We start from the raw sequence: 24,066 nt of genomic DNA on the forward strand, positions 1-24,066 counted from the left end.
CACCGCGGTGAGCAATATTTGCATTGAGTACTTACTACTTGTGTTTGTGTGCGAACATTTAATCCCGACTTTTTTTTACACACACATGACCTTCCCCGTGTTAAACAGGGAAAATTCTTGTTGAGGTAGGATGGCCCGATCTGGTACTTACATGCATTGTACGGAAGGTGTTATCAGTCTTTGCAAAGTTTACTGTACCCTGCTTTTATTGCGGCGCCCCTTATTGCGATTATTTTTTTTAACTTTACGAGAAATGGTTCACAGACGATTGCATTCGCAGTTCATGGTTGGTAATTCACAGAAGATTAATATAGAATACCTATTTGATCATTTTATGTTGTTTTATTTCTATTTCTTGTGATATCGTATTTTGTTATTGTTTTCAAGCCACTAAATAATTGGTGAAAAATATTTTTTGTAGGCGGTATCACTCAAATCAATCTTACACAATGTTTGGAGAATCGACGTTTTTTCTTATACATTTTCGAGATTTTTCCCATGCAAACTTAAACGTGCAAAAGCGCCCCTAAACCAAAACCGATTTGGCAAAAAAAAATCGTTATTAAAACGCAACTTTTGCTCAAATAAAAATATAGTTCCAGCTGGTTTTTGAAAAAATAGTGGTTTTTTAAATGACAAAGTTGCAGACAAAAATAAAAATAAAACATTTTTTAAACCCAAATTTAGTTTTCAATCCAAAAATACATAATTTTTTTGTTCATGAAATATTGATAAAGTATGTACCGTTCTTAGCAACTTTTGGGTATATATCTCGGGTGAGTTTTCAAAAAGCCGTAAGAGTCATCGGCAAACAAAGTCCTTTTTGCATCGGTATTCGACCTACTTACGAAAAATGAATTTTAAAAATGCTTGAAATTGTTCATCTACACGTCCTTGAAGTGCCCTAAACTAAAAACAAATGAAATATTGTTTCAATTAAGAGAAAAACGAAAATTAGTGTCGGAGGTCACGGTAACTCTTACGGCTTTTTGAAAACTCACCCGAGATATCTCGGGTTGATTTTCAAAAGGTCCTAAGCGCATGTTATAAACAAAGCCATTTTTCCATCGGTTCTCGATTATTTTACTAATAATCAAATTCAAAAATGCTCTGAATTTTTTAGAGAAAAAAGTGTCAGAGGTCGTAATGGCTGTAACGACGTTCTGCAAACTAGCCAGAGATATTCACGATTTATTTTCGTTTTTGTTTGCACTTTAAATTTCCCTAAAAGCACATGCAAAAAAAAAATAATGAGCTGAAAAATTTTTCCACAATTTTGAACATGAACATGAGCATGGTTGACTGCCAATGAGCTGCTACTCCGTTATTGACAGATCAGCTGGAGTTAAACAATGAATCAAAAATGATCAGTGTGAGCCAACCATCCGTTCACTGTTTAACCCCTGAAGACGCCGACTTTATTAGTCAATACCGGCGCCCTCCCAAGAAGCCTGCAGTTCAACAAAATGGAGGAATGTTAGTCCGATAGTGAAAGTTGCAGACTCATCAAGCACATAGTTTTTCGCTATATACTTGTTGATACCGCTTGAGACCGTTGAATCCACAGCATCTCCTTCAAGCATCACGTGATTTTTTTTTTTTTGGTTAGTAGGATAAGGTATTAGCTTTTCGATGCCTCCCGAGCTACGATGCTATGGGGAGGACTTTCTAATTAGCACACCAAAACACTCGCGCACAGATATCTAAATACTAAATAAATGTAATTTTGCACCACGATTACCCAGACGACTTAAATCGCCAGCGTGCCTTTCGTTCAACGATAATATAGGAAGGACTTTTTTAAACTATTATAATCACTTGAGCAGTTCTCTCAGATTTCGGTCATTCGATTTTTTCTGTATTTTTTAATCCAACTGAAACTTTTTTGGTGCCTTCGGTATGCCCAAAGAAGCCATTTTGCATCATTGGTTTGTCCATATAATTTTCAATACAAATTTGGCAGCTGTCGATACAAAAATAATGAATGAAAATTCAAAAATCTGTATCTTTTGAAGGAATTTTTTGATCGATTTGGTGTCTTCGGCAAAGTTGTAGGTATGGATATGGATTACACTAAAAAAAATGATACAATGTAAAAAAAAATTTTGGTGATTTTAAATTTCCCTTTTTGTCACTAAAACTTGATCTGCAAAAAAAAACTATTTTTTTTTAATTTGTTTTAGAGGAAATCAAATGCCAATTTTTCAGAAATTTCCAGGATGGGCAAAAAATCTTTGACCGAGTTAGGATTTTTTCAATCAATACTTTTTTTCAAAAAATCGAAATATTGGTCGCATTTTTTTTTTCAATTTCATTTTTCGATGTAAAATTGAATTTGCTATCAAAAAGTACTTTAGTGAAATTTTGATAAAGTGCATCGTTTTTAAGTTTTAGCCATTTTTATGTAACTTTTTTCAAAATAGTCGCAGTTATTGATTTAAAAAAAAATAGTGCCCATGTTTGCCCACTTTTGAAAAAAATATTTTTGAAGGCTGAGAACATTCTCTATATTTTGCTTATTCGGACGTTATTGATACGTCCCTTAGTTGCTGAGATATTGCCATGCAAAGGGTTTAAAACAAGAAAATTTATGTTTTCAAGCCTCACCCAAACAACCCACCATTTTCTAATGTCGATATCTCAGCAACTTATGGTCCGATTTACAATGTCAAAACATGAAACATTCGTGAAATTTTCCGATCTTTTCGAAAAAAATATTTTCATAAATTTTAAATCAAGACAAACATTTCAAAATGACCAAACATTCAATATTACGCCCTTTTGATATGTTAGTCTTGGTTTAAAATTTTTGAAAATATTTCTTTCGAAAAGATCGGATCGGTGGGTTGTTTGGGTGAGACTTAGAAAACATCAATTTTCTTGTTTTTAACCCTTTGCACGGCAATATCTCAGCAACTAAGGGTCGTATCAACAAAGTCCGAATAAGCAAAATATAGAGAATTTTCTCAGCTTTTCAAAAAAAAATTATTTCAAAAATATTTTTTTTAAAAGTGGGCAAACATGGGCACTACTTTTAAAAAATTAATAACTGCGACTATTTTGAAAAAAGTTACATAAAAATGGCTATAACTTGAAAACGATGAACTATATCACTAAAGTACTTTTTGATTGAAAATTCAATTTTACATCGAAAAATGAAGTTGAAAAATTTTTACGACCAATATTTCGATTTTTTGAAAAAAAATTGTATTGATTCCAAAAATCATAACTCGGTCAAAGATTTTTTGCCCATTCTGGAAATTTCAGAAAAGTTGGCATTTAATATCCTCTAAAACATATCAAAAAATAAAAAAAATAAAAATAGTGTTTTTTTTTTTTGCAAATCAAGTTTTAGTGAATAAAAATCATCCATTTTTTTACCGTGTATCATTTTTTTTTCAGTGTAGTCCATATCCATACTTACAACTTTGCCGAAGACACCAAATCGATAAAAAAATTTCTTCGAAAGATACAGATTTTTTAATTTTCATACATCATTTTTGTATGGACAGCTGCCAAATTTGTATGGAAAATTATATGGACAAACTTATGATGCAAAATGGCTTCTTTGGGCATACCGAAGGCACCAAAAAAGTTTCAGTCGGATTAAAAAATGCAAAAATTAAAATTAAAGAAAAAAGACCGATTCCGCAGAGAACTGGTCAAATCTTACTTTTTTTAATACTAATGATTGCAAAACAACTGAACTAGTGTTAAATGCATTTTAAAACACTTTTTGCATTCAAATATTGGGACTCCCCCCCAACCCCCTTTCCTCTGGCCTGAGCACGAAAACTTTGAAAAATATTTGCATCGGCCTAATTTCAAATTAAAAAACTAACTTAATCCACCTATGTGGTTGGAGCCTTCCTCACAACAATGGCTGTACACACGTTTCATCTATTTTTATATCCGGCTTCCAAAAAGTACATCGATATCACTTAAGTGGCCATGTCTCGAGACAGGGTTGCCAGATCTTCAATGTTTTGGACTCGTTGGAAAGGTCTTTTGATAACCTAACCAACGTGTGGTCGTATAGTGGAGCCGGACATAGTTTACATACATTTAAGTGAGATCCGGCTTCAAAAAAGTACATCAATATCACTTAAGTGGCCATATCTCGAGACAGGGTTGCCAGATCTTCAATGTTTTGGACTCGTTGGAAAGGTCTTTTGATAACCTAACCAACGTTGGGTTGGATGGTGGATCCGGACATAGTTTACATACATTTAAGTGAGATCCGGCTTCAAAAAAGTACATCAATATCACTTAAGTGGCCATATCTCGAGACAGGGTTGCCAGATCTTCAATGTTTTGGACTCGTTGGAAAGGTCTTTTGATAACCTAACCAACGTGTGGTCGTATAGTGGAGCCGGACATAGTTTACATACATTTAAGTGAGATCCGGCTTCAAAAAAGTACATCAATATCACTTAAGTGGCCATATCTCGAGACAGGGTTGCCAGATCTTCAATGTTTTGGACTCGTTGGAAAGGTCTTTTGATAACCTAACCAACGTTGGGTTGGATGGTGGATCCGGACATAGTTTACATACATTTAAGTGAGATCCGGCTTCAAAAAAGTACATCAATATCACTTAAGTGGCCATATCTCGAAACATGGTTGCCAGATCTTCAATGTTTTGGACTCGTTGGAAAGGTCTTTTGATAACTTAACCAACGTGTGGTCGTATAGTGGAGCCGGACATAGTTTACATACATTTAAGTGAGATCCGGCTTCAAAAAAGTACATCAATATCACTTAAGTGGCCATATCTCGAGACAGGGTTGCCAGATCTTCAATGTTTTGGACTCGTTGGAAAGGTCTTTTGATAACCTAACCAACGTGTGGTCGTATAGTGGAGCCGGACATAGTTTACATACATTTAAGTGAGATCCGGCTTCAAAAAAGTACATCAATATCACTTAAGTGGCCATATCTCGAAACAGGGTTGCCAGATCTTCAATGTTTTGGACTCGTTAGAAAGGTCTTTTGATAACATAACCAACGATGGGTCGGATGATGGACCCGGACATAGTTTACATACAGTTAAGTGAGATCCAAATATATGTGAAAACACATTTTTATACATAACTTTTGAACTACTTATCGAAACTTCAATCTGTATAAAACTCGATCTATGGGACCCTAAGCCAAGTCGAATGCAACAAGTTCGGGTCAAATCGGTTCAGCCAGTGCCGAGAAACATGAGCTAGTTTGTTGGTCACATACATACATACACACACACACATACACACAGACATTTGTTCAGTTTTCGATTCTGAGTCGATATGTATACATGAAGGTGGGTCTACGACGTTTTTATACGAAGTTCATTTTTAGAGCAGGATTATAGCCTTACCTCAGTGAGGAAGGCAAAAATCAAACATAACATTAACCCAACAATTTATTTTTGGCCATATATTTGTTGTTTATCTCGATCCATGAGCAAAATATATCATTTTGATGATAAAATAAATTCTTATTGAACCATTTCATGTATTGAACAAAATCGATTTTCGATTTTTTTTTTTTCAGAGAATTGAGACTTCCTCCACAATTTACTGATACAGTCCAGACTCGATTATCTGAAAGCCTCGGAAAAATATCACTTTGGATAATCTAATCACGAAAACAAAATTTAGTTGTGTAATTTTTGTTTGTCGAGCTTAGTTATGACCTCTAAACTAAGCTAAAGTGATTTAAAAAAAAATAGTCCAAGTAGCGGTGACGAAATATTGAAAAAATGCATTTGATTTTTTAGTAAAGGGTCGCAGAACTCGCAGAACTTTGTCAAGAAGGGCCAAAGTACTTTGGGCCATTGCACTCAGAAAATTAAGCTTTATCGTTGTGCACAGTAAAATTACCAATTTAAGCCTAACTTTTGGATCCAATTAAGTGAATGAACAAAAATTTAAAAAAAATGGGAGTTTCGGGAATGCTTCGAAATATTGTGAGCCATGTTTTGTAGTAACCAGCAAAAGTATAATTCTTAAACCAATTTCATTACACACATGCGGAAGTTCAACGTAAAGCTAACGTGGCCGTACAGCTCGATTTGTCGATTTGTGCTCTCATGTCTGACGGCCGGCGGCTACCCTCTATCTCTATTTAACATTTGATAAGACATGCACGATTAATCTCAATGCCAAGTGGTGTGGATGCATATTATAACGTCTGTCACAACAACAATGCACTCTGCCTGCCCTGTACCGGTTAGGGTACAAACCTCAGCTTAGTTTCATGCCACTAAACCCCTGCGGCAGATGCATTGATTGCCGCCGTTGTCGGAAGTGAACTTAAGCTGATCAACTTGTGCAGTCCCAGCGCTAATTGTAACAATCAGGAATTTTCTAGAGTTCAAATTTAAGATTTAAAAAATCATCCACGTGACGACTCAAACGGAGCAAGGCTCCCTTTACTTGTACTCTGCACAGGTCAGTCAGCCGATGCGAATGTAATTCACCTCAAAAGTGACTTGAACTTGAATAAGTTCAAAAGCGTTGAAGTTGCTGCTGTTGTTGTTGCCAGACGCCGAACGGTTTATTGTTATTGCACGTCGTGCACTTTTCCTTGACTGAGCGCGCGAGTTATAATAATTGCCACTGCTGCTACTCGGCGGTCGTTGGCGGTTTTCTTCCGTGCGATATTGCTCCGCGAGATGAAACGACCGATCTTGTTGGGGGAAAGTTATATTTGATAGGGACAATTAAAATGAGATTATTGGGCTTCTGAGTCATTTCTGAAATTGTCAAAAAAGGATGAAGTTTTATCAGCATAAGCCAAGTCAGATGCAAATTATACTTTCCCAAAATTTCGCTGTCGGCCAATGGGTACACTAACTAGCGTTTATATTAAAATAATTTATTAAATCAAGCTATACAAAATAGACAATGATTAAAGGACACAGTAATATAATTAAATTATGGTGATAGTTACTAATGAAAGAATTCATAGTTGATTAAGATTCCTAACATCTCACCACATCTTCCTGTCTAACTCGCTGTCTCTTCTCTCTCCTTCTTCAACAGGAATTATGACACTGAGCCGTGGACCCTACAGCGAGCTCGATAAGATGAGCCTCTTCCAGGATTTGAAGCTGAAACGAAGAAAAGTCGACTCACGATGTAGCAGCGATGGCGAGTCTATAGCGGACACCAGCACTTCGTCTCCGGATCTACTGCAACCGTTGTCGCCCAAGATGTGTGACGGTCCGACCGGGCAGCAGCAGCAGAACCAGCAGAATCAGCAGCAACAGCAGCTGGACGAGCAGTACTCGGAGCAGGAGGATGGTGGTGGCGGTGGAGGGTCTTCGAGACAGTACGGCCACCAACATCATGTCGAGAACAACAACAACAACAACTGTTTGAGCGCGTCGTCCAAATTGCACGAAAATGGCGCGTTGAAGGACGACGGAGGGGAAGATGAGGACGAGGAGGAGGACGGGGTGAGTGATCGGGCATCGCCGGATTCACCGGGGTTGTTGATCGACGAGCGGCCACCGTCGAGGAAGGCGCAGGAGGGTGGCGCGCCGGGAACCAGTGTGATACGATCCGTTGGGCGGGATGAACGGCCCAGGTCGCCGGGGAGTTCGCCGCCGCCGAGCGGGTTGGCGTTGATGAACTCGATACAGCTGCTGCAGCAGCACTACAACAACGGGAATGGGACGAGGAACGGGACGGTGGTGGAGCAGAATGGTGGGACGCCGCAGCAGCAGCACGTGACCGTACTAGTCACGCCGTCCCGGGCCAAGCTGGACCAGCAACAGCATCCGGCGACGACGTTGGTCACGCTCGGGATGCGCAAGCAAGCACCGCCGTCAATTAACAACAGCAGCAGCAGTAGTAGTAGTAGTAACTGTAACGGTAGTAATAATAACGAAGAGCCCAACAGACTTACATCAACACCGCAGAGTTCAACGTCATCATCTTCATCAAACTCGTCGTCGTCGACGTCATCCGGCGGTGGCGGAGGCGTTCAGATCCAAATGTTTCAGCAGCCTCCGCTGGGAGGAGTGTCCAAATTTTCATCTAGTCAAATTCAGCAGCAGCAGCAGCATCTCGCCCAGCAGCAAATGCTGCAAGCCATGCAGCAGCAGATCCGCATCAAGAAGGAACGCGGCCTGCCGCCGCAGCAACAGCATCAGCAGTACGCGATCATCAACCAAGGTGGTCACCTGCTGGCGTCCCGCGGTCCCGGCGGCCAACCAAACCAGATCCAGATGATCCCGAACCCGCAGCAGCAGCTGTACGTGAAGCGGGAACGATCCGGCGGTGCCGGCGCGACGCAGACCTTCGTGAACCATCACCACCACAACCCGCGGCAATCGCCGACGAGTCCGCAACACTGCAACAGCACCTCGCCCATGCAACCACCGATGTCACCGAGTCAGCAGCAACAGCATCAGCAAAACGCCCGCCAGCAGAGTCCGGTCCACCTGGTCGGTTCCACCAACCCCCCGCCCCACGTCATCATCAAACGGGAACGCCAGCAGCAACCCCCGACCAGCCAAGCCCTGATCAACCAGGCCATGCAACAGCTGTCCCCAAACAACCAGCGACTACCCAGTCCAAGCCCCTCAACCTCACCCGCCCTCCAACTCCGCAACCCGATGCGAGACGCCGCCATACTGTTCCGCGTCAAAAACGAAGCCCAAATACCAAATCTCATGGCCCACCAGCAGCAACAGCAGCAGCAGGGACCGCCCCACCGGATGGTGTGGCCACCGCTCGTGAACCAGCACCAACAGCAGCAGCAGCAGCGCATCAACGGCGTCAAGCCGGAAGTGATCGGCGGCCCGCTACCACCGCTACGAAACCAAATATCCCCCAACCAGCAGCAATCCCCGCAACACCACCCCGGCGGCACTCCGCAAACACCCCCGCGCAACACCCCGACCGTCATCATGGGGGAATCGTGCGGCGTGCGGACCATGGTGTGGAGTTACGATTCGCCACCGCAAGTACAAACGCCAACGCCGCCGATGAGGGCCGAAGGCCCTGCTGGACCCGGCGGAGGAATCCCACAATCCCCCGGAGGAGGCGGGGGGAACCACCATCAGCACCACCACCAAAACAGCAACAGCAGTAGCAGTAGCAGTAGTACGAACAGTGCGAGCAACGCCAGTGCTAACGCTAGCGCTAATGCCAACGCGGGCGGTAACAACACCCCGAGCAACAACGAGGAAGCGGCGCATCTGCTGCTCAGCCTCGGACAGACGGTGGTGCGGCAGAATGAGGTAAAAAGGGGGGTTTTCAAGGGTGGGCGAACTTGGAGAGAGAGAGGATGGAGGGATCATCGACTTGGGTGGGAAGACGGATTATGGAGACGGTTGTACTTTATTATTTCTGGAAAGTACTAAGATTATGGAGACGGTGGTACTTTGTTTCTTAGGGAGCGTTTTGCCTTCCTCACCTCACTGAGGCAAGGCTATAAAATCACTCAAAAATTGAACTTTTTAAATAAGCCTCCCAGATATACCTTTACGTATACATATCGACTCAGAATCAAATTCTGAGCAAATGTCTGTGCGTGTGGATGGACGTAGAATTTTTTTTCTCACTCACTTTTCTCGGAACTGGCTCGACCGATTTTGTCCGGATCTATGTTTTTGGATTTGCCTTCTGGTTCTTTAAGTCTTTTTTAAATTTCATCCGGCTTGGTGCAGTACTTTAAAAGATATGTTCGAAAAACTGTTTTGGTTGATACTAAAAAGGGTCATTATTTACATAATTTGAAAGCTCCGGCGGATAGCTGTCGGAACTTTACGCTCAGTGCACGCACACAAACACTGCAGTGCTTTCAAATGGTTCGTAAATTTATCATACCTAGATGGCAGCACTCAGATGTATAGTGTCTTTACTAAGTAAGCGTTAGCCAAAGCTTTCGTAGTGTGTGGTTGCAAGGCTTTTAGGAGGAAGGCAGCAACCACCTTCCGGTGGATTAAGTAACGTTTTCTTATTACGTTACGCAGTAGGGTGGAGGGAGATATGTATAGAGATTTTGTTACGAGGGGGGAGGGGGTCCAAAAATCCATTTTTTTTTTTCGCTGCGTAATAAAAGAACTCTCCCTTACAGAAACGATTGAACAGTACCTCTCGTCTCGTCTATTGGTATTTAGAGTCAAATAAGAAAAATCCATGCAATGGAATCAGATCTTCTACAATACTTAATTACGTAAATACGTAAACATTTAAGATGTGTAAGACATCTGTAAAGTTTAAAATATTTTGAAATATACGCAAAGATAAAGTAAAATAAACCCACAAAAACATGGCGTATTGCACATCAATTTTAAAGCATTGATCGAAAACAATGGTCACCTTGGTTGAAAACAATTGTATTTAAAAAAAATCTTTGAGTTTTTTCCTTCTTTTAAACATAAGCTGTTCTGAGTTCAATTAGTTGGGTGGTGACGCGCGGTCAATTATGTGGCATTGTGTGTGAAAAGAAAAGAATTTTATTTCGTGTTTCATCCTGGTTGGCTTGCCCACAAGCAGAAAAAAATCAGTTCAATTAGTTGGGTGGTGACGCGCGGTCAATTATGTGGCATTGTGTGTGAAAAGAAAAGAATTTTATTTCGTGTTTCATCCTGATTGGCTTGCTCAAGTCCTTCCTACATCATCGTTGATCGGGAAGCACGACGTCGTGTGAATTGTTGCATTAAAATAAGTTTAAGTATTACTGTAAATGACTGTAGAAAAGTCCTTCCTTTATCATCAATGTCGTCTGGGTAATCGTGATGCAAAATTACATTTATTCAGTATTTAAATACCTGTGCGCGAGTGTTTTGGTGTGCTAATTAGAAAGACCTTCCCATAGCATCGTTGCTCGGAAGGCTCGCCGACGGGTTTGTTATGAAAGTCCTCCCCATAGCATCGTAGCTCGGGAGGCATCGAAAAGCCAATACCTTATCCTACTAACCCAAAAAAAAATAATCACGTGATGCTTGAAGGAGATGCTGTGGATTCAACGGTCTCAAGCGGTATCAACAAGTATATAGCGAAAAACTATGTGCTTGATGAGTCTGCAACTTCAACTATCGGACTAACATTCCTCCCTTTTGTTGAACTGCAGGCTTCTTGGGAGGGCGCCGGTATTGACTAATAAAGTCGGGGTCTTCAGGGGTTAAACAGTGAACGGATGGTTGGCTCCCACTGATCATTTTTGATTCATTGTTTAACTTCAGCTGATCTGTCAATAACGGAGTAGCAGCTCATTGGCAGTCAACCATGCTCATGCTCATGCTCATGCTCTTTTAAACATAAGCTGTTCTTTGAATTATTTATTTTTGAGTATTTTTGCATTCTTTTGAGCATTAGTTGTTCCTTAAAAAAATAGTAGTTTACAAAACATGCTTGAAATATATTATTTTAGTTTTTGCATTCTTCTAAACATGAGCAGTTCTTGAAAACAATCCATTACCGTCATCAGGGGTGACATTGGGTTTGAGGGTGAGATTGGGTCATACAAATTTCATCATTCCCGTTTTCTGAATAGTCTTCATCCATACCTACAACTTTTCCAAAAATACCAAATCAATCAGAAAATTCCTTCAAAAGATACTGATTTTTAAATATTTACGTACAATTTTTTTAAGTGGGTAAATGCCAAAATTGTATGCAGACTTGTAAGAAAGATGGCTTTATTGGTCACAGGGAAGGCCACCACAAAGTTTGAGCCAAATAAAAAAAAATACAAACAAAATCCATTTTTGAAGTTCGGGGGAACTGCTCACAAAAACAATATTTTTGATAGCGATATTCACTTTTTTGTTTTGTCTTGAACATGGCAGTTTCTACCTCTGTTTAAGTGTTATTTTCATTTAATTCTGTGAGCTTTTGTTTGATTCAAACATGATCAGTTCCTTGAAATCAAAGTTAAAGAGCTTTCAGAAATAAATAGTACATTCTTTTCGGGAAATCCGGGATCGGGATTTACCGAATCCCTGTATTTTCCTTATTTTGTTACGGGTTTTACGGATTTCAAAATTTAAATATATTTTTTTCAAATTTATTCTAATTTATTTGTGAAAATTGTGATACATTTGAATAAAAAAAACTAATAAAAATGCAATTAAACGTATATAAATGTTTTTGTTCAGATCATTTAGACTTTTTAAACATATTTATTTTATTTTGATAAAAAACTATCTGCATAATCCTTGGCACTTGATTTTATTATTATATTTAAAGAAATAATCTATAATTTTACGTAACCTTGCGATTTTTCATTGAATAATGGAGTTTCCAAAGATAACATAAAAAACTAACTTAATCCACCTATGTGGTTGATGCCTTCCTCACTTTTTACCAACAATGGGTAATATACGTGGTTTGGACAAATATTTCGGCATTTTTTTAGATCTAGAAAAATACTGGACTCGTTTGAAAGGTCTTTCAATTACCTAACCAACGATGGATCGGATGATGGATCCGGACATCGTTTACATACATTTAAGTAAGATCCGGCTTCAAAAAAGTACATAAATATCACTTAAGTGGTCATAACTCGAGACAGGGTTGCCAGATCTTCAATGTTGTGGACTCGTTGGAAAGGTCTTTCAATTTTCTAACCAACGATGGGTCGGATGATGGATCCGGACATCGTTTACATACATTCAAATGAGATCCGGCTTCAAAAAAGTACATAAATATCACTTAAGTGGTCATAACTCGAGACAGTGTTGCCAGATCTTCAATGTTGTGGACTCGTTGGAAAGGACTTCCAATTACCTAACCAACGATGAATCGGATGATGGATCCGGACATCGTTTACATACATTCAAATGAGATTCGGCTTCAAAAAAGTACATAAATGTCACTTAAGTGGTCATAACTCGAGAAAGGGTTGCCAGATCTTCAATGTTGTGGACTCGTTGGAAAGGACTTTCAATTTCCTAACCAACGATGGGTTGGATGATGGATCCGGACATCGTTTACATACATTTAAGTGAGATCCGGCTTCAAAAAAGTACATAAATATCTCTTAAGTGGTCATAACTCAAGACAGGGTTGCCAGATCTTCAATGTTGTGGACTCTTTGGCAAGGTCTTTCAATTAACTAACCAACGATGGGTTGGAAGATGGATCCGGACATCGTTTACATACATTGAAGTGAGATCCGGCTTCAAAAAAGTACATAAATATCACTTAAGTGGTCATAACTCGAGACAGGGTTGCCAGATCTTCAATGTTGTGGACTCGTTGGAAAGGACTTTCAATTTCCTAACCAACGATGGGTTGAAAGATGGATCCGGACATCGTTTACATACATTTAAGTGAGATCCGGCTTCAAAAAAGTACATAAATATCACTTAAGTGGTCATAACTCGAGACAGTGTTGCCAGATCTTCAATGTTGTGGACTCGTTGGAAAGGTCTTTCAATTACCTAACCAACGATGGGTCGGATTATGGATCCGGACATCGTTTACATACATTTAAATGAGATCCGGCTTCAAAAAAGTACATAAATGTCACTTAAGTGGTCATAACTCGAGAAAGGGTTGCCAGATCTTCAATGTTGTGGACTCGTTGGAAAGGACTTTCAATTACCTAACCAACGATGGGTTGGATGATGGATCCGGACATCGTTTACATACATTTAAGTGAGATCCGGCTTCAAAAAAGTACATAAATATCACTTAAGTGGTCATAACTCGAGACAGGGTTGCCAGATCTTCAATGTTGTGGACTCTTTGGAAAGGACTTTCAATTTCCTAACCAACGATGGGTTGGAAGATGGATCCGGACATCGTTTACATACATTTAAGTGAGATCCGGCTTCAAAAAAGTACATAAATATCACTTAAGTGGTCATAACTCGAGACAGTGTTGCCAGATCTTCAATGTTGTGGACTCGTTGGAAAGGACTTTCAATTACCTAACCAACGATGGGTCGGATGTTGGATCCGGACATCGTTTACATGCATTGAAGTGAGATCCGGCTTCAAAAAAGTACATAAATATCACTTAAGTGGTCATAACTCAAGACAGGGTTGCCAGATCTTCAATGTTGTGAACTCGTTGGATAGGTCTTTCAATTACCTAACCAACGATGGGTCGGATGATGGATCCGGACATCGTTTACATGCATTAAAATGAGATCCGGATATATGTGAAAACACATTTTTATACATAACTTTTGAACTAGTTATCGAAACTTCAAACAATTCAATAGCGATGTATGGGACCCTAAACCAAGTCGATTGCAACTGGTTTGATCAAAATCGGTTCAGCCAGTGCTGAGAAAACTCAGTGAGAATTTTAGTCACATACATACATACACACACATACACACACACATACACACACACATACACACACAGACATTTGTTCAGTTTTCGATTCTGAGTCGATATGTATACATGAAGGTGGGTCTTTGAGCTTTTAATAAAAAGTTCATTTTTAGAGCAGGATTATAGCCTTACCCCAGTGAGGAAGGCAAAATCCATTCCAATAAGGCCGATGCAAATATTTAAAAAAGTTTGTCCCCGAGGTCAAAAAAATAAAAAAATTAAATAACAAGCCATAGTCTTCACATTTAAATGAAAAAAGTGTTTTCAAATGCATTTTACACTTTTAAAAATATTTGTACCAGCCTAAATCTTGACAAAAAAATTGTAAATAAAAAGTACTATGCCACCAATAAAAAATACCCCATATTTTTTCTATTGTTTCAAGATAAATTAGATCCCATCTCTTGAAAATGTTAATCTTGACGAGGGAATATTTAATATCTTTCAAAAATAGATATTTTTAGTGATAAATTTTTAGGATACATTTTTCAACCTATATTATTCCCTTTTGAATAAAAAGTGGCACTATTAGGCATTTTGAATGTATTGACTTAGATGCCAAAGATAAAAAACCCGATTTAATATCACCAGAGGTGAAATAGAGCCTTTCTTACAAAATGATGAAACTCCGAGATATATTTTGGTGCAATTATTTTTTCAAAAACATAATGATACCATCCAGTGAGAATTTTACCTAAAGCTTCGAATCTTTTAAGGCCATATTTTTAATTTCAGAAGTACATTATTTGTCGCAAGACATTTAAATTTAATTAAGAAAAACATATTGGATTGACATTATTAGAAAAAAAAATAAAGGGTACTCAGTCTATAATGTTAGTCTATGATTAACTTAAAAAAATATGTATCGCAATTGCACTTTGTCGATCAATTATGAGAAGCCAGAAAGAACACTTTCACGCGCAGCGTAAAACGCGCAAGCGTAAAAGCGCTGGCGTTGAAGCTTCGACTTGACGACTTGACGAGCTTTCGAGCGAGAACGAGCCGGGACTTCGAATTTGATGTTCAGTATATGATTTTGTATAAATCCAAAAATTTAATAGGAAAAAATAGGGTAAAAATAAGACTAAAAACACTAAAATCGCTATATCTCTGGAAATACATTTTGGAAAAGCTTCAAATTTTGGGCCCAAACAGTTTATGGCACATGTTTTCGAATGGCTTTTTGTTTGAAACTGAATTCTTTAAATTTGATAGTGTTATCTGTAAAATAGTCCAAAAAATACCTCTAAAAATGGCTTTGACCACATTTACTGGTCGAAAATTGTGAATCGAAAAATAAAATGTTCGTCTCCGACCCCACGGCAACAGATCTGGCTTTTAAAAATTGTGGGTTTCACGAGCGGTTTTCCAGTGATGGAAGACACAATTTTTTAAGAGCGGATACAGACATCGGCCATGTATTTCAGAAAAAGAGCTCTCAAAATTCAGACTTTGAGTTCCGGGTTTCGGGCCAAAATTCAATCGAAAGAGCGCATCTAAACCTTCAATTTAGTAATAGGATTTTTTCCTGGGACGAATCCTCGCCGTGCACGAATTTTTTTAGATTTCTGAAAAAAGCGTTTTTCCAAAAGCAAACCTTAAACCTTTAATCCCCTCGAACAGCTTTTAGTGATTAATTTTTTTCTCTATTTTCATTCCCACCCATCGCAACACTTTACGCTCATCCCCGAGGCTCAACCATGGACTCCGAGTCGGACGGGATTGCCGCTGAACATGGAGCGGCTATGGGCGGGCGATTACAGCCAGTTCCCGCAGACGACGACGCCGACCGGCCAGCAAATGCACGCCCTTAATCTCACCGCGCAGCAGCAGGCCGCCGCCGCGTGGAACATGGCACCGGGGCCAAAGAAGGTAAGCTGAGATTTTTGTATTTTTTTGTTTTTAGGGTGACTAAGTTTGAATTTTATCTTCCAAAGGAGTTGCTGGACGACATGCCCCCGGACGAGGACGAGCAGCCGCTGGTCTGTATGATCTGCGAGGACAAGGCAACTGGGCTGCACTACGGCATCATCACATGCGAGGGCTGCAAGGGCTTCTTCAAGCGGACCGTGCAGAACCGGAGGGTTTACACGTGCGTCGCGGACGGTACCTGCGAAATCACCAAGGCCCAACGCAATCGCTGCCAGTATTGTAGGTTTAAGAAGTGCATCGAGCAGGGAATGGTGCTCCAAGGTGGGTGGACTTTTCGTTTACATTCATCTTTATTCAAAAATCTCAGAAGGGACCATCCGTGGACATTTTTTGGAAATCTTCAATTTTTTAGAATGAGCTCAAACATACATTTTACAAACACCACCGTTATTCAAAATTTATGACAAAATTTATTTTTTTTTTGTTTCAAAAAACTTTTGTTTTTTTTTTAACTTATAAGTCAAATTAACTGAAAACAATCTTAACGGTTCACATCAACCAGAGCTTTTGCACCCAAATTTTAGTTACAGACATTTTAGTATCTTCAAAACTACGGGTACTATCAAAATAGTTTTTTATTCATCCCCTAAAGTACTGTCCACAAAGTAATTTTCAAACAAAGTTTGACTAATTTTACAATCCCGTTGATGCAGGATTGGGTCCGTAAGTTTGACAAATTTGGAATAAGAAGACAACAACTTCCTTCGATGCTGTGCACCCTTAAACGCATTTTCTGCATTAAAAATCATATTTAGCATGCTTGAGCGGGTTTGAACATATTTTGAATTTGTATAAAATTTCAATGTACAGCACCATCAATACTTAGGTACTTAGGCAAAACAACTGGACATGCATTTTTAAAGACTTTTTTCATTCAAATGTTAAAACCATGGCTCGTAAATTCAATTTTTAATCTATGTTATTCAAAAAAACTAACTACAATTAAGTGAAAATATGTGCGAAATTTCGTTTCTTGATACCCATATAGCGATTTATGAAAATTTGGGTATTTAAAACAATATTTTGTGAAAATTTTAGACTTTTCAAAAAAAATCTCTAATAAAAGTGCAAATCATACAAAATTTCGCTTCGTTTGATACACATATTGCAAATGACAATAAAGATATCTAAATCAAAGTAAAGTCTGATTTCCTTTTTTGAAATTGAAATTAAATATGTGTTGAACTTTCTTATAATAATAACATTTCATTTACATTCTAAGTGGTATGGCTACATGCTCTTCATCTTTGTTATATTTTTCGTTTTCTTATTAACTGTCCACATTCATTTATTTACTTCAAATTGTTTTACATTTTTGCATTAAATCGAATACATTTGGGTAAAAAGAAAAAAAAATCGCTTTAACAACTAATCCTAACTTAAAACTAAAAAAGTAAATTCATTGAAATATTCAAAATCATTAGAACGAGTAAACTACGAACTGTATTTTAAGATAAATCCTCCAAGCGTTCTTACTTATTCAGCACGAGTTTTGCAACCACGCAGTGTTGTTGTCATCTCGATGAACATGTTCAGAAGTTCTTGTGGTGAAAACAGGTCACTACTGCCTTCATCCGTTGATGCTGGTTGGTTTTCCTTCGTTTGCTGACTGAAACCAGGAGGTGTTGTATTCTCTGCAACTTTTTGCCGCTGATTCAACGGCAATGGCTGCAGATTTGGAACCACTCGAACAGATCCCGCTCCTGGTGACGCCAAAGCAGGAAAATCCACGTCCGTGAAAGTTGGTGGTGTTTTGCGACGATTTGGTTGGTGCCTCGTCGTCGCTTGCTGCCGAATTTTCACAAACTCAGCTCGTTTTGGGCAGCTCCGATTCTTGGTAGAATGGTCGCCGCCGCAATTGAAGCATTTCGCTTCGATGTTCTCGTTGATTGTTTCGCAAGCTTGAGTTTTGTGCTCACCTCCGCAGGTTGCACAACGACTCTTGATGAAACAGTTCCTTCCACCATGTCCAAACTGCAAGCAGTTCGAACATTGCGTCACGTCACGGTGCACTGGACGATAACGTTCCCAAGTCACGATGATGTTGAAAATTGCCCGAACTGCTTTCAGCTCAGACGGCGTTGTCGATCCTTTCTCGAGATGAACCAGGTACAGTTGATCACGATACTTGATGTCCTTGTTGTGTCTCGTCATCTTGAAGACTTCGATCACGTTCAACTTCAGAGTTTTGAGCTCTTCTTTCAGCACACTCACATCCATGTCGTACAGGCCTCGGAGGACCTGTTTCATGGGGCGTTTACCTGGATTGTCATGGCTGTAGTATTCAATCTTTGTGTTGTTCAGGAAATCCCGAACGTAGTTGTAATCCTTTCTGGTAGGTAGCAGAATTTTGAGTCCATCAGCACACAAGCGAATGGAAGCTCGTAAAGCACCAGATTTGATAAACCCGGTCAGCCACTTTCGCACCGAATCCGATGACGATGTTTTCACAAAAATGGGTGGCAACTTTTCCCGTCGTTCAAATTCTTCCTTCTGGCTCACGTCCACAGGGAGGGTAGCGAACTGGTTTCCAGACAAATTTTGAGCGTCCTTGCTCAAACTGCCTGGCTTTGCAGGTAGCGCTTCGGCATTCTTTAGCTTCTTCAAATCTGCCGATCCTGCTGGTGAGGACCGCCTCTTTTTCTTGCCGTGAGGCATTTTTGCACTTTTTAAGCACTTTTTTGGTTTGTGAGGGACGCACGTCTGACTCGCTTCTTTGCTGATCGCAGACTCCCCGTCTGATTTCCTTGAACACTTTAAACTTGAAAAAGAAGAGAATAATACAAAATATGTTTGTTTTAGAGGTGGGCAAAATCGCTCTTTTTGTAGGAGCCGCTCATTTTCGTTCGCTCCGTAAAAAGGGCGGCTCTTTTAATCTTTTTCAAAAAAAATATTAAAGGACTGTTTTCAGGAATGGTGTGATTTTCAAGTTTTTTTTTATTGGACTTGTATAAATTATATGTTTGAAAACCTTAAAAGTCTTGGCGCACTTCATGTAAAATTTTTAATCAAATCTAAACGTTCGAAAAATTAAGTGGCATATATTCAGGCTAGGAATTTTGACAGGTATGATTATCATAAAGTATTCGCCTCCTTTTCTCCCCCACAGAAAACCTGGGAACGAGGTAGCTGTCAAACTAGGCAAAAATGTTAAAGTCACTCACAAAATGAACATTGAGTGATTTGAGTTCATTTCTGACGACGACGAAACTAAGAGAAACGCAAAAAGTAATTTTTTCTAAACTTTTTTTCGTAAAATCGCGATAACTCGTGATGTTTATAAGCAAACCCCTTATGTTTATATATCAAAATTTGTGTAATTGTCTGCTCTACAACTTTGCTGAGCATTGTTACACTCTAAAAAATAACCCTGCGAAGTTAGAAAAAACACGAAATTTTAAAATGAAAAATTTTGTTCTAAATGAAAAAAATACCCTTCTGGGTCAATGTAGAGTACATTAAATTTCCCATAAAATGACATGTTCCAAAATTTTTTACAGTCGAGTAAAGGAAAATGGGAGAATTTTTAAAACTTTTTTAGTATTTTTTTGGATGAAAGATACGGATACGGAATTCTGAGTACGCCATCAAATCGGGCGTCTAATTTTACATAAAAGTCCCTTTGACACCAAATTTCTATCTCATCACCGTTTCAGGCTGCAAATTATTGAAAAACACCTTTTTTTCGCATGTTCAAAAATGGAAGGGGTCGTACCGCCCCTCGTCATCATATCTCATAAAAAAAACGGACCTCGGATTCGTGATCAGGGACAAAAGTTACCCCTTAGGACCCCTTAGGTCGGGGCAACTTTTCCCGATTTCGTGTGAGTTGGTAGAGAATTACCCAAATTCTAAGAATACAATTTATATACATAAAAACATAAATACGTTTTCCGAATCTTTCTATCTTGGAACGGTTCTTTCAAAAGGCCGGAGTTTTGAAAAGACTCTTTTTGCGGCTCTTTTTTTATGGTTCATTCGCACTTTTAGTGAACCGACTCTTTGAGCGGCTCGCTCTTTTTTGCATACCTCCAGATGTGTCTTTAGAATGAAACAAGTCGCACTGAGTAAAGGCTAAAAATCTCTCGAAAAAAATAACTTCTAAAATAACTTCACTCAATTTTTTTAAGTTGACGTCAGTAAACGCTTCTGTTTCGTCAAGGTATGATATATTTGCAACCGCTAAATAAGCTCCGATCGACAGAACTAAGTTTTATCGAATTTCCTGCCATTAAATAGCTTTGAAAATTTCGGGTATAAATTGTTTGGAATCATTTTAGCAGCCATGCGCACCCTCTTAAAAAACCATGCGCACCCACTTTTATCTATGTGGGGGGGGGGGAGAACCACACATAAAGAGGTGCGCTTGGCTATTTAAGATGATTCCATACAATTTATACAAAAAACAACATTTTATTTATTGGCAGGAAAATTATTAAAATTCACTTCTGTTAGTTCAAGAATTTTCAGGGAGCCTTAATCTATCATACCTTGACAAAACGGAAGCGTTTGCTGACAGGAACTTTAAAAATGTCGAGTTACGTTATTAATAAAAACAATAAGCTACACTAAAAAGTAAGAATACAGTTAGGTTGATTTAATTCCAAATAACTAATTTGCAGTTATTTTTAGTTATAAAATCTGAGATTTTATGTGAAATATTAAAAAAGTATAAAAAGTAGGTTTTAACTAATTTTTTTTCTCTTTTCTACTTATCCCCAGCTGTTCGAGAGGACCGCATGCCGGGTGGGCGGAACAGCGGCGCGGTCTACAATCTGTACAAAGTAAAGTATAAGAAACACAAGAAGAACAACCAGAAGCCAAACAGCAACAACCACCACAACAACCACCACCACCACCACCAAAAACTGGGCGGCCTGTCCGGGAGCAACGGCGGAATCCTCGGCAGTGCCCTCAGCGGTGGCCTCGAGGCTTCGAACCCCAAGTCGGCGCTGTATCTGACCTCGTCGACGACGCCGCCGATCAAGTCGGAAAGTATTAGCCTGCCATCGCATCTGGTCAACGGGACGATCCTGAAGACGGCCCTCACGAACCCGAGCGAAATCGTGCATTTACGCCATAGACTGGACAACGCCGTCAGCTCGTCCAAGGATCGGTCGATCTCGTACGAGCAAGCCTTGAACATGATACATACCCTTATAGACTGTGATGCTATGGAGGACATAGCGACCCTGCCGCATTTTAGTGAGTTCCTCGCCGACAAGTCGGAGATCGGGGACAAGCTCTGCAACATCGGTGATTCCATCGTGCACAAGCTGGTCTCGTGGACGCGCAAGTTGCCCTTCTACATGGACATCCCGGTGGAGATCCACACGAAGCTCCTCACGGACAAGTGGCACGAGATTCTGGTGCTGACGACGGCCGCCTACCAGGCGATGCACGGCAAGAAGAACATTAGCAACTCGATGCAGTCGCACGACGGCAACGTGTACTCGCCCGACAAGCAGGATCCGGAGTTTATCGAGGAGGTAAGATCGCTACACTAGCAACAGCCATAACCTTACTTAACCCGATTTCTTCCCCTCTTCAGATAACAGCCCACCTGCACACGCTCCAGTCCTGCCTGACGACGTTGATGGGCCATCCGATCTCGATCGAGCAGCTCAAGATCGACGTCGGCCAGATGGTGGAGAAGATGACCCAGATCACGATCATGTTCCGGCGGAGTAAGCTCCGGATGGAGGAGTACGTCTGCCTGAAGGTTTACATCCTGCTGAACAAAGGTAAGTATCGCACGTCCAGTCCAGATGATAAGTGAGAATTTCAACTCAAAAAAAACCTATTTTTTCTTTCCGCAGAAGTCGAGTTGGAGAGCATACAGGAACGGTACATCCAAGTACTTAGGACCTATCTACAGCATACCGTGCCGCACAGTCCCAACCGATTGGCCGATCTCCTGTCGCATATACCAGAGGTAGGTGGAATTTTAATAATGACGAAAGTAGCAACATTGCGTGTCAAAATTAATAATCCGTAATTTTACAATATTTATCAGATTTTTGTTTTTTATTCTGTTGTAACTTATATCAATTGTATTAATCATGGAAATTTTAATCTTAAAAGGCGTCCGATAAATGTTATCTTACATAATATTTACCTTTTGCTAGGAGTTGCGGTGTGGCTTCCCGTGGGTAAATGGGTCGCTACACCACCATACCTAACAGCAAAAAATCCTATGAAAATGGCATACAAAAGCATGCACATCACCTTTGTGAGAAAAGTTTCTTGATATTATTTACACACTGCATGTAACGTTTTTTCTACACACACAAAAATTGCAAACGACGCGATTCAAACCCATCACTCACAGAGAGGGCTGGTGCCCTAGCCAGCTCGGCTATATGAGCTTGTCATTCCGGTCAAGTTGATTTTCCATACTGATGTAATATTTACATAAAAAATATAAAAGTAAGAAAACTTTGTTTTAAATCCAGGCCTAAAAATCGACATCTTCGTGCTATCTTGTCGCAACCGCCATTTTGACGTTCCGAGAAAAATGCATTTCAATGTTTGACCTTGAATAAACAAAAACGAAAGCACGCAATGTAAACAATAACAAACACGTTTTGTTTAGCTGACCATTATGTGCATTGTCCCGAAGATGGGATGAAGTGGTTGCTGGAGTCCCGAAATATAATTACAAATGTTTACGGTAGTCTATAGTTATAACTAGGGTTAGTGAATTTTCACGATTTCGCGGACAGCGTGAAATCCGTGAAATTTGGCTTTTTCCGCGAAATCCCGTGAAATTTTTTGTTTGTGTGAAACTGTAACGATTTTTCTAAAAATGATTTACCAAACTCAAATAAGAATAAAAATAATTTTATGGAACACTGTAGAATTAAACTAACTAAGTTTATTAATTTGTAATTTATTGGAAACGATAGCCTGTTAGTATAACACTTTGCATCAGATTAAGGAAGGATGTTGTGATTGTTACTTCTGGTTAGTTTAGTAATATTTTCATTCGCTGTAATAAAAAAATTACTGCTATTTTATTTGAAAGGTATAGTTTCATAAGACAGTGGCAGTGCGTGGCCGAATGGTTACGCTGTCCGCTTTGTAAGCGGATGATTCTAGGTTCGATTCCCATCTGCTGCAACCTTCCATCGGATGAGGAAGTAAAATGTCGGTCCCGGCCTTGGTTGTTAGGCCGTTAAGTCATTCCAGGTGTAGGAGTCGTCTCCATGCCATAAGTACAAACAACACACCAAATTAAGCCTACTCCGGTGGAATCGCTGGCGGCGGTTGAACTCGCAATCCAAAGGTCGTCAGTTCAAACACTGGGGTGGAAGGTTTCTTGGAGTAAAAAGAGGTTTTTGTGTTCTCCCCATTCAAGCCTTCGGACTCCTAGGTTCGAGCAGAAACTTGCAATAGAGACCACAAAAGACCCGGGGGTCCTTAATGTGGATGGTTTGATTTTTTGAGTTTCATAAGAAATTAAAAGAATCAAGCTTTGTTTTATTCAAATTTAAATGAATATTTGTTTATCTTTGAAGTCAACTTTTAAAAACATTTCAGATTTTTCTGAGTCTTGTTTTATTTTAACGAAATTTGATTATTTGGGTGGATAATTCCCGTGAAAGTTTTAAAAAATACTCCTTATTTGGTTTTGTTTTCATTTTGATTTTTTTTTTCAATGCAATTCGGTTTTATTGGTAAATAATCAAGATACAATCGATACAATCAGTTTTTTTGAAATTCAGTTTTTTAGTTACTTTCTGCTTTGTGTTGCATCATAATTTAGTTTATTTAAAAAATATGTAATTAAGCCTAAAAAGCAGTTTCTGTGATTCAAACATAAGATTTTCAGATT

The 24,066-nt window shown here is 39.5% G+C and overlaps 1 protein-coding gene across 1 annotated transcript in view; it reads left to right on the plus strand.

Annotated features, from left to right (window-relative positions):
* Positions 1-24,066, plus strand: part of LOC6036879 (hormone receptor 4) — a 209,236-nt gene that overhangs the window by 162,016 nt on the left and 23,154 nt on the right. The window contains exons 2-7 of the mRNA XM_038250507.1: positions 7,032-9,238; positions 15,990-16,169; positions 16,235-16,490; positions 20,952-21,718; positions 21,781-21,973; positions 22,049-22,164. Of these exons, the coding sequence (XP_038106435.1) occupies positions 7,037-9,238; positions 15,990-16,169; positions 16,235-16,490; positions 20,952-21,718; positions 21,781-21,973; positions 22,049-22,164 (3,714 nt within the window). The 5' untranslated portion in view covers positions 7,032-7,036. The remainder of the gene's footprint in view (positions 1-7,031; positions 9,239-15,989; positions 16,170-16,234; positions 16,491-20,951; positions 21,719-21,780; positions 21,974-22,048; positions 22,165-24,066) is intronic.

The sequence above is a fragment of the Culex quinquefasciatus genome, chromosome 2 (genome assembly GCF_015732765.1).
Source record: "Culex quinquefasciatus strain JHB chromosome 2, VPISU_Cqui_1.0_pri_paternal, whole genome shotgun sequence".
NCBI classification, from domain to species: Eukaryota; Metazoa; Arthropoda; class Insecta; order Diptera; family Culicidae; genus Culex; species Culex quinquefasciatus.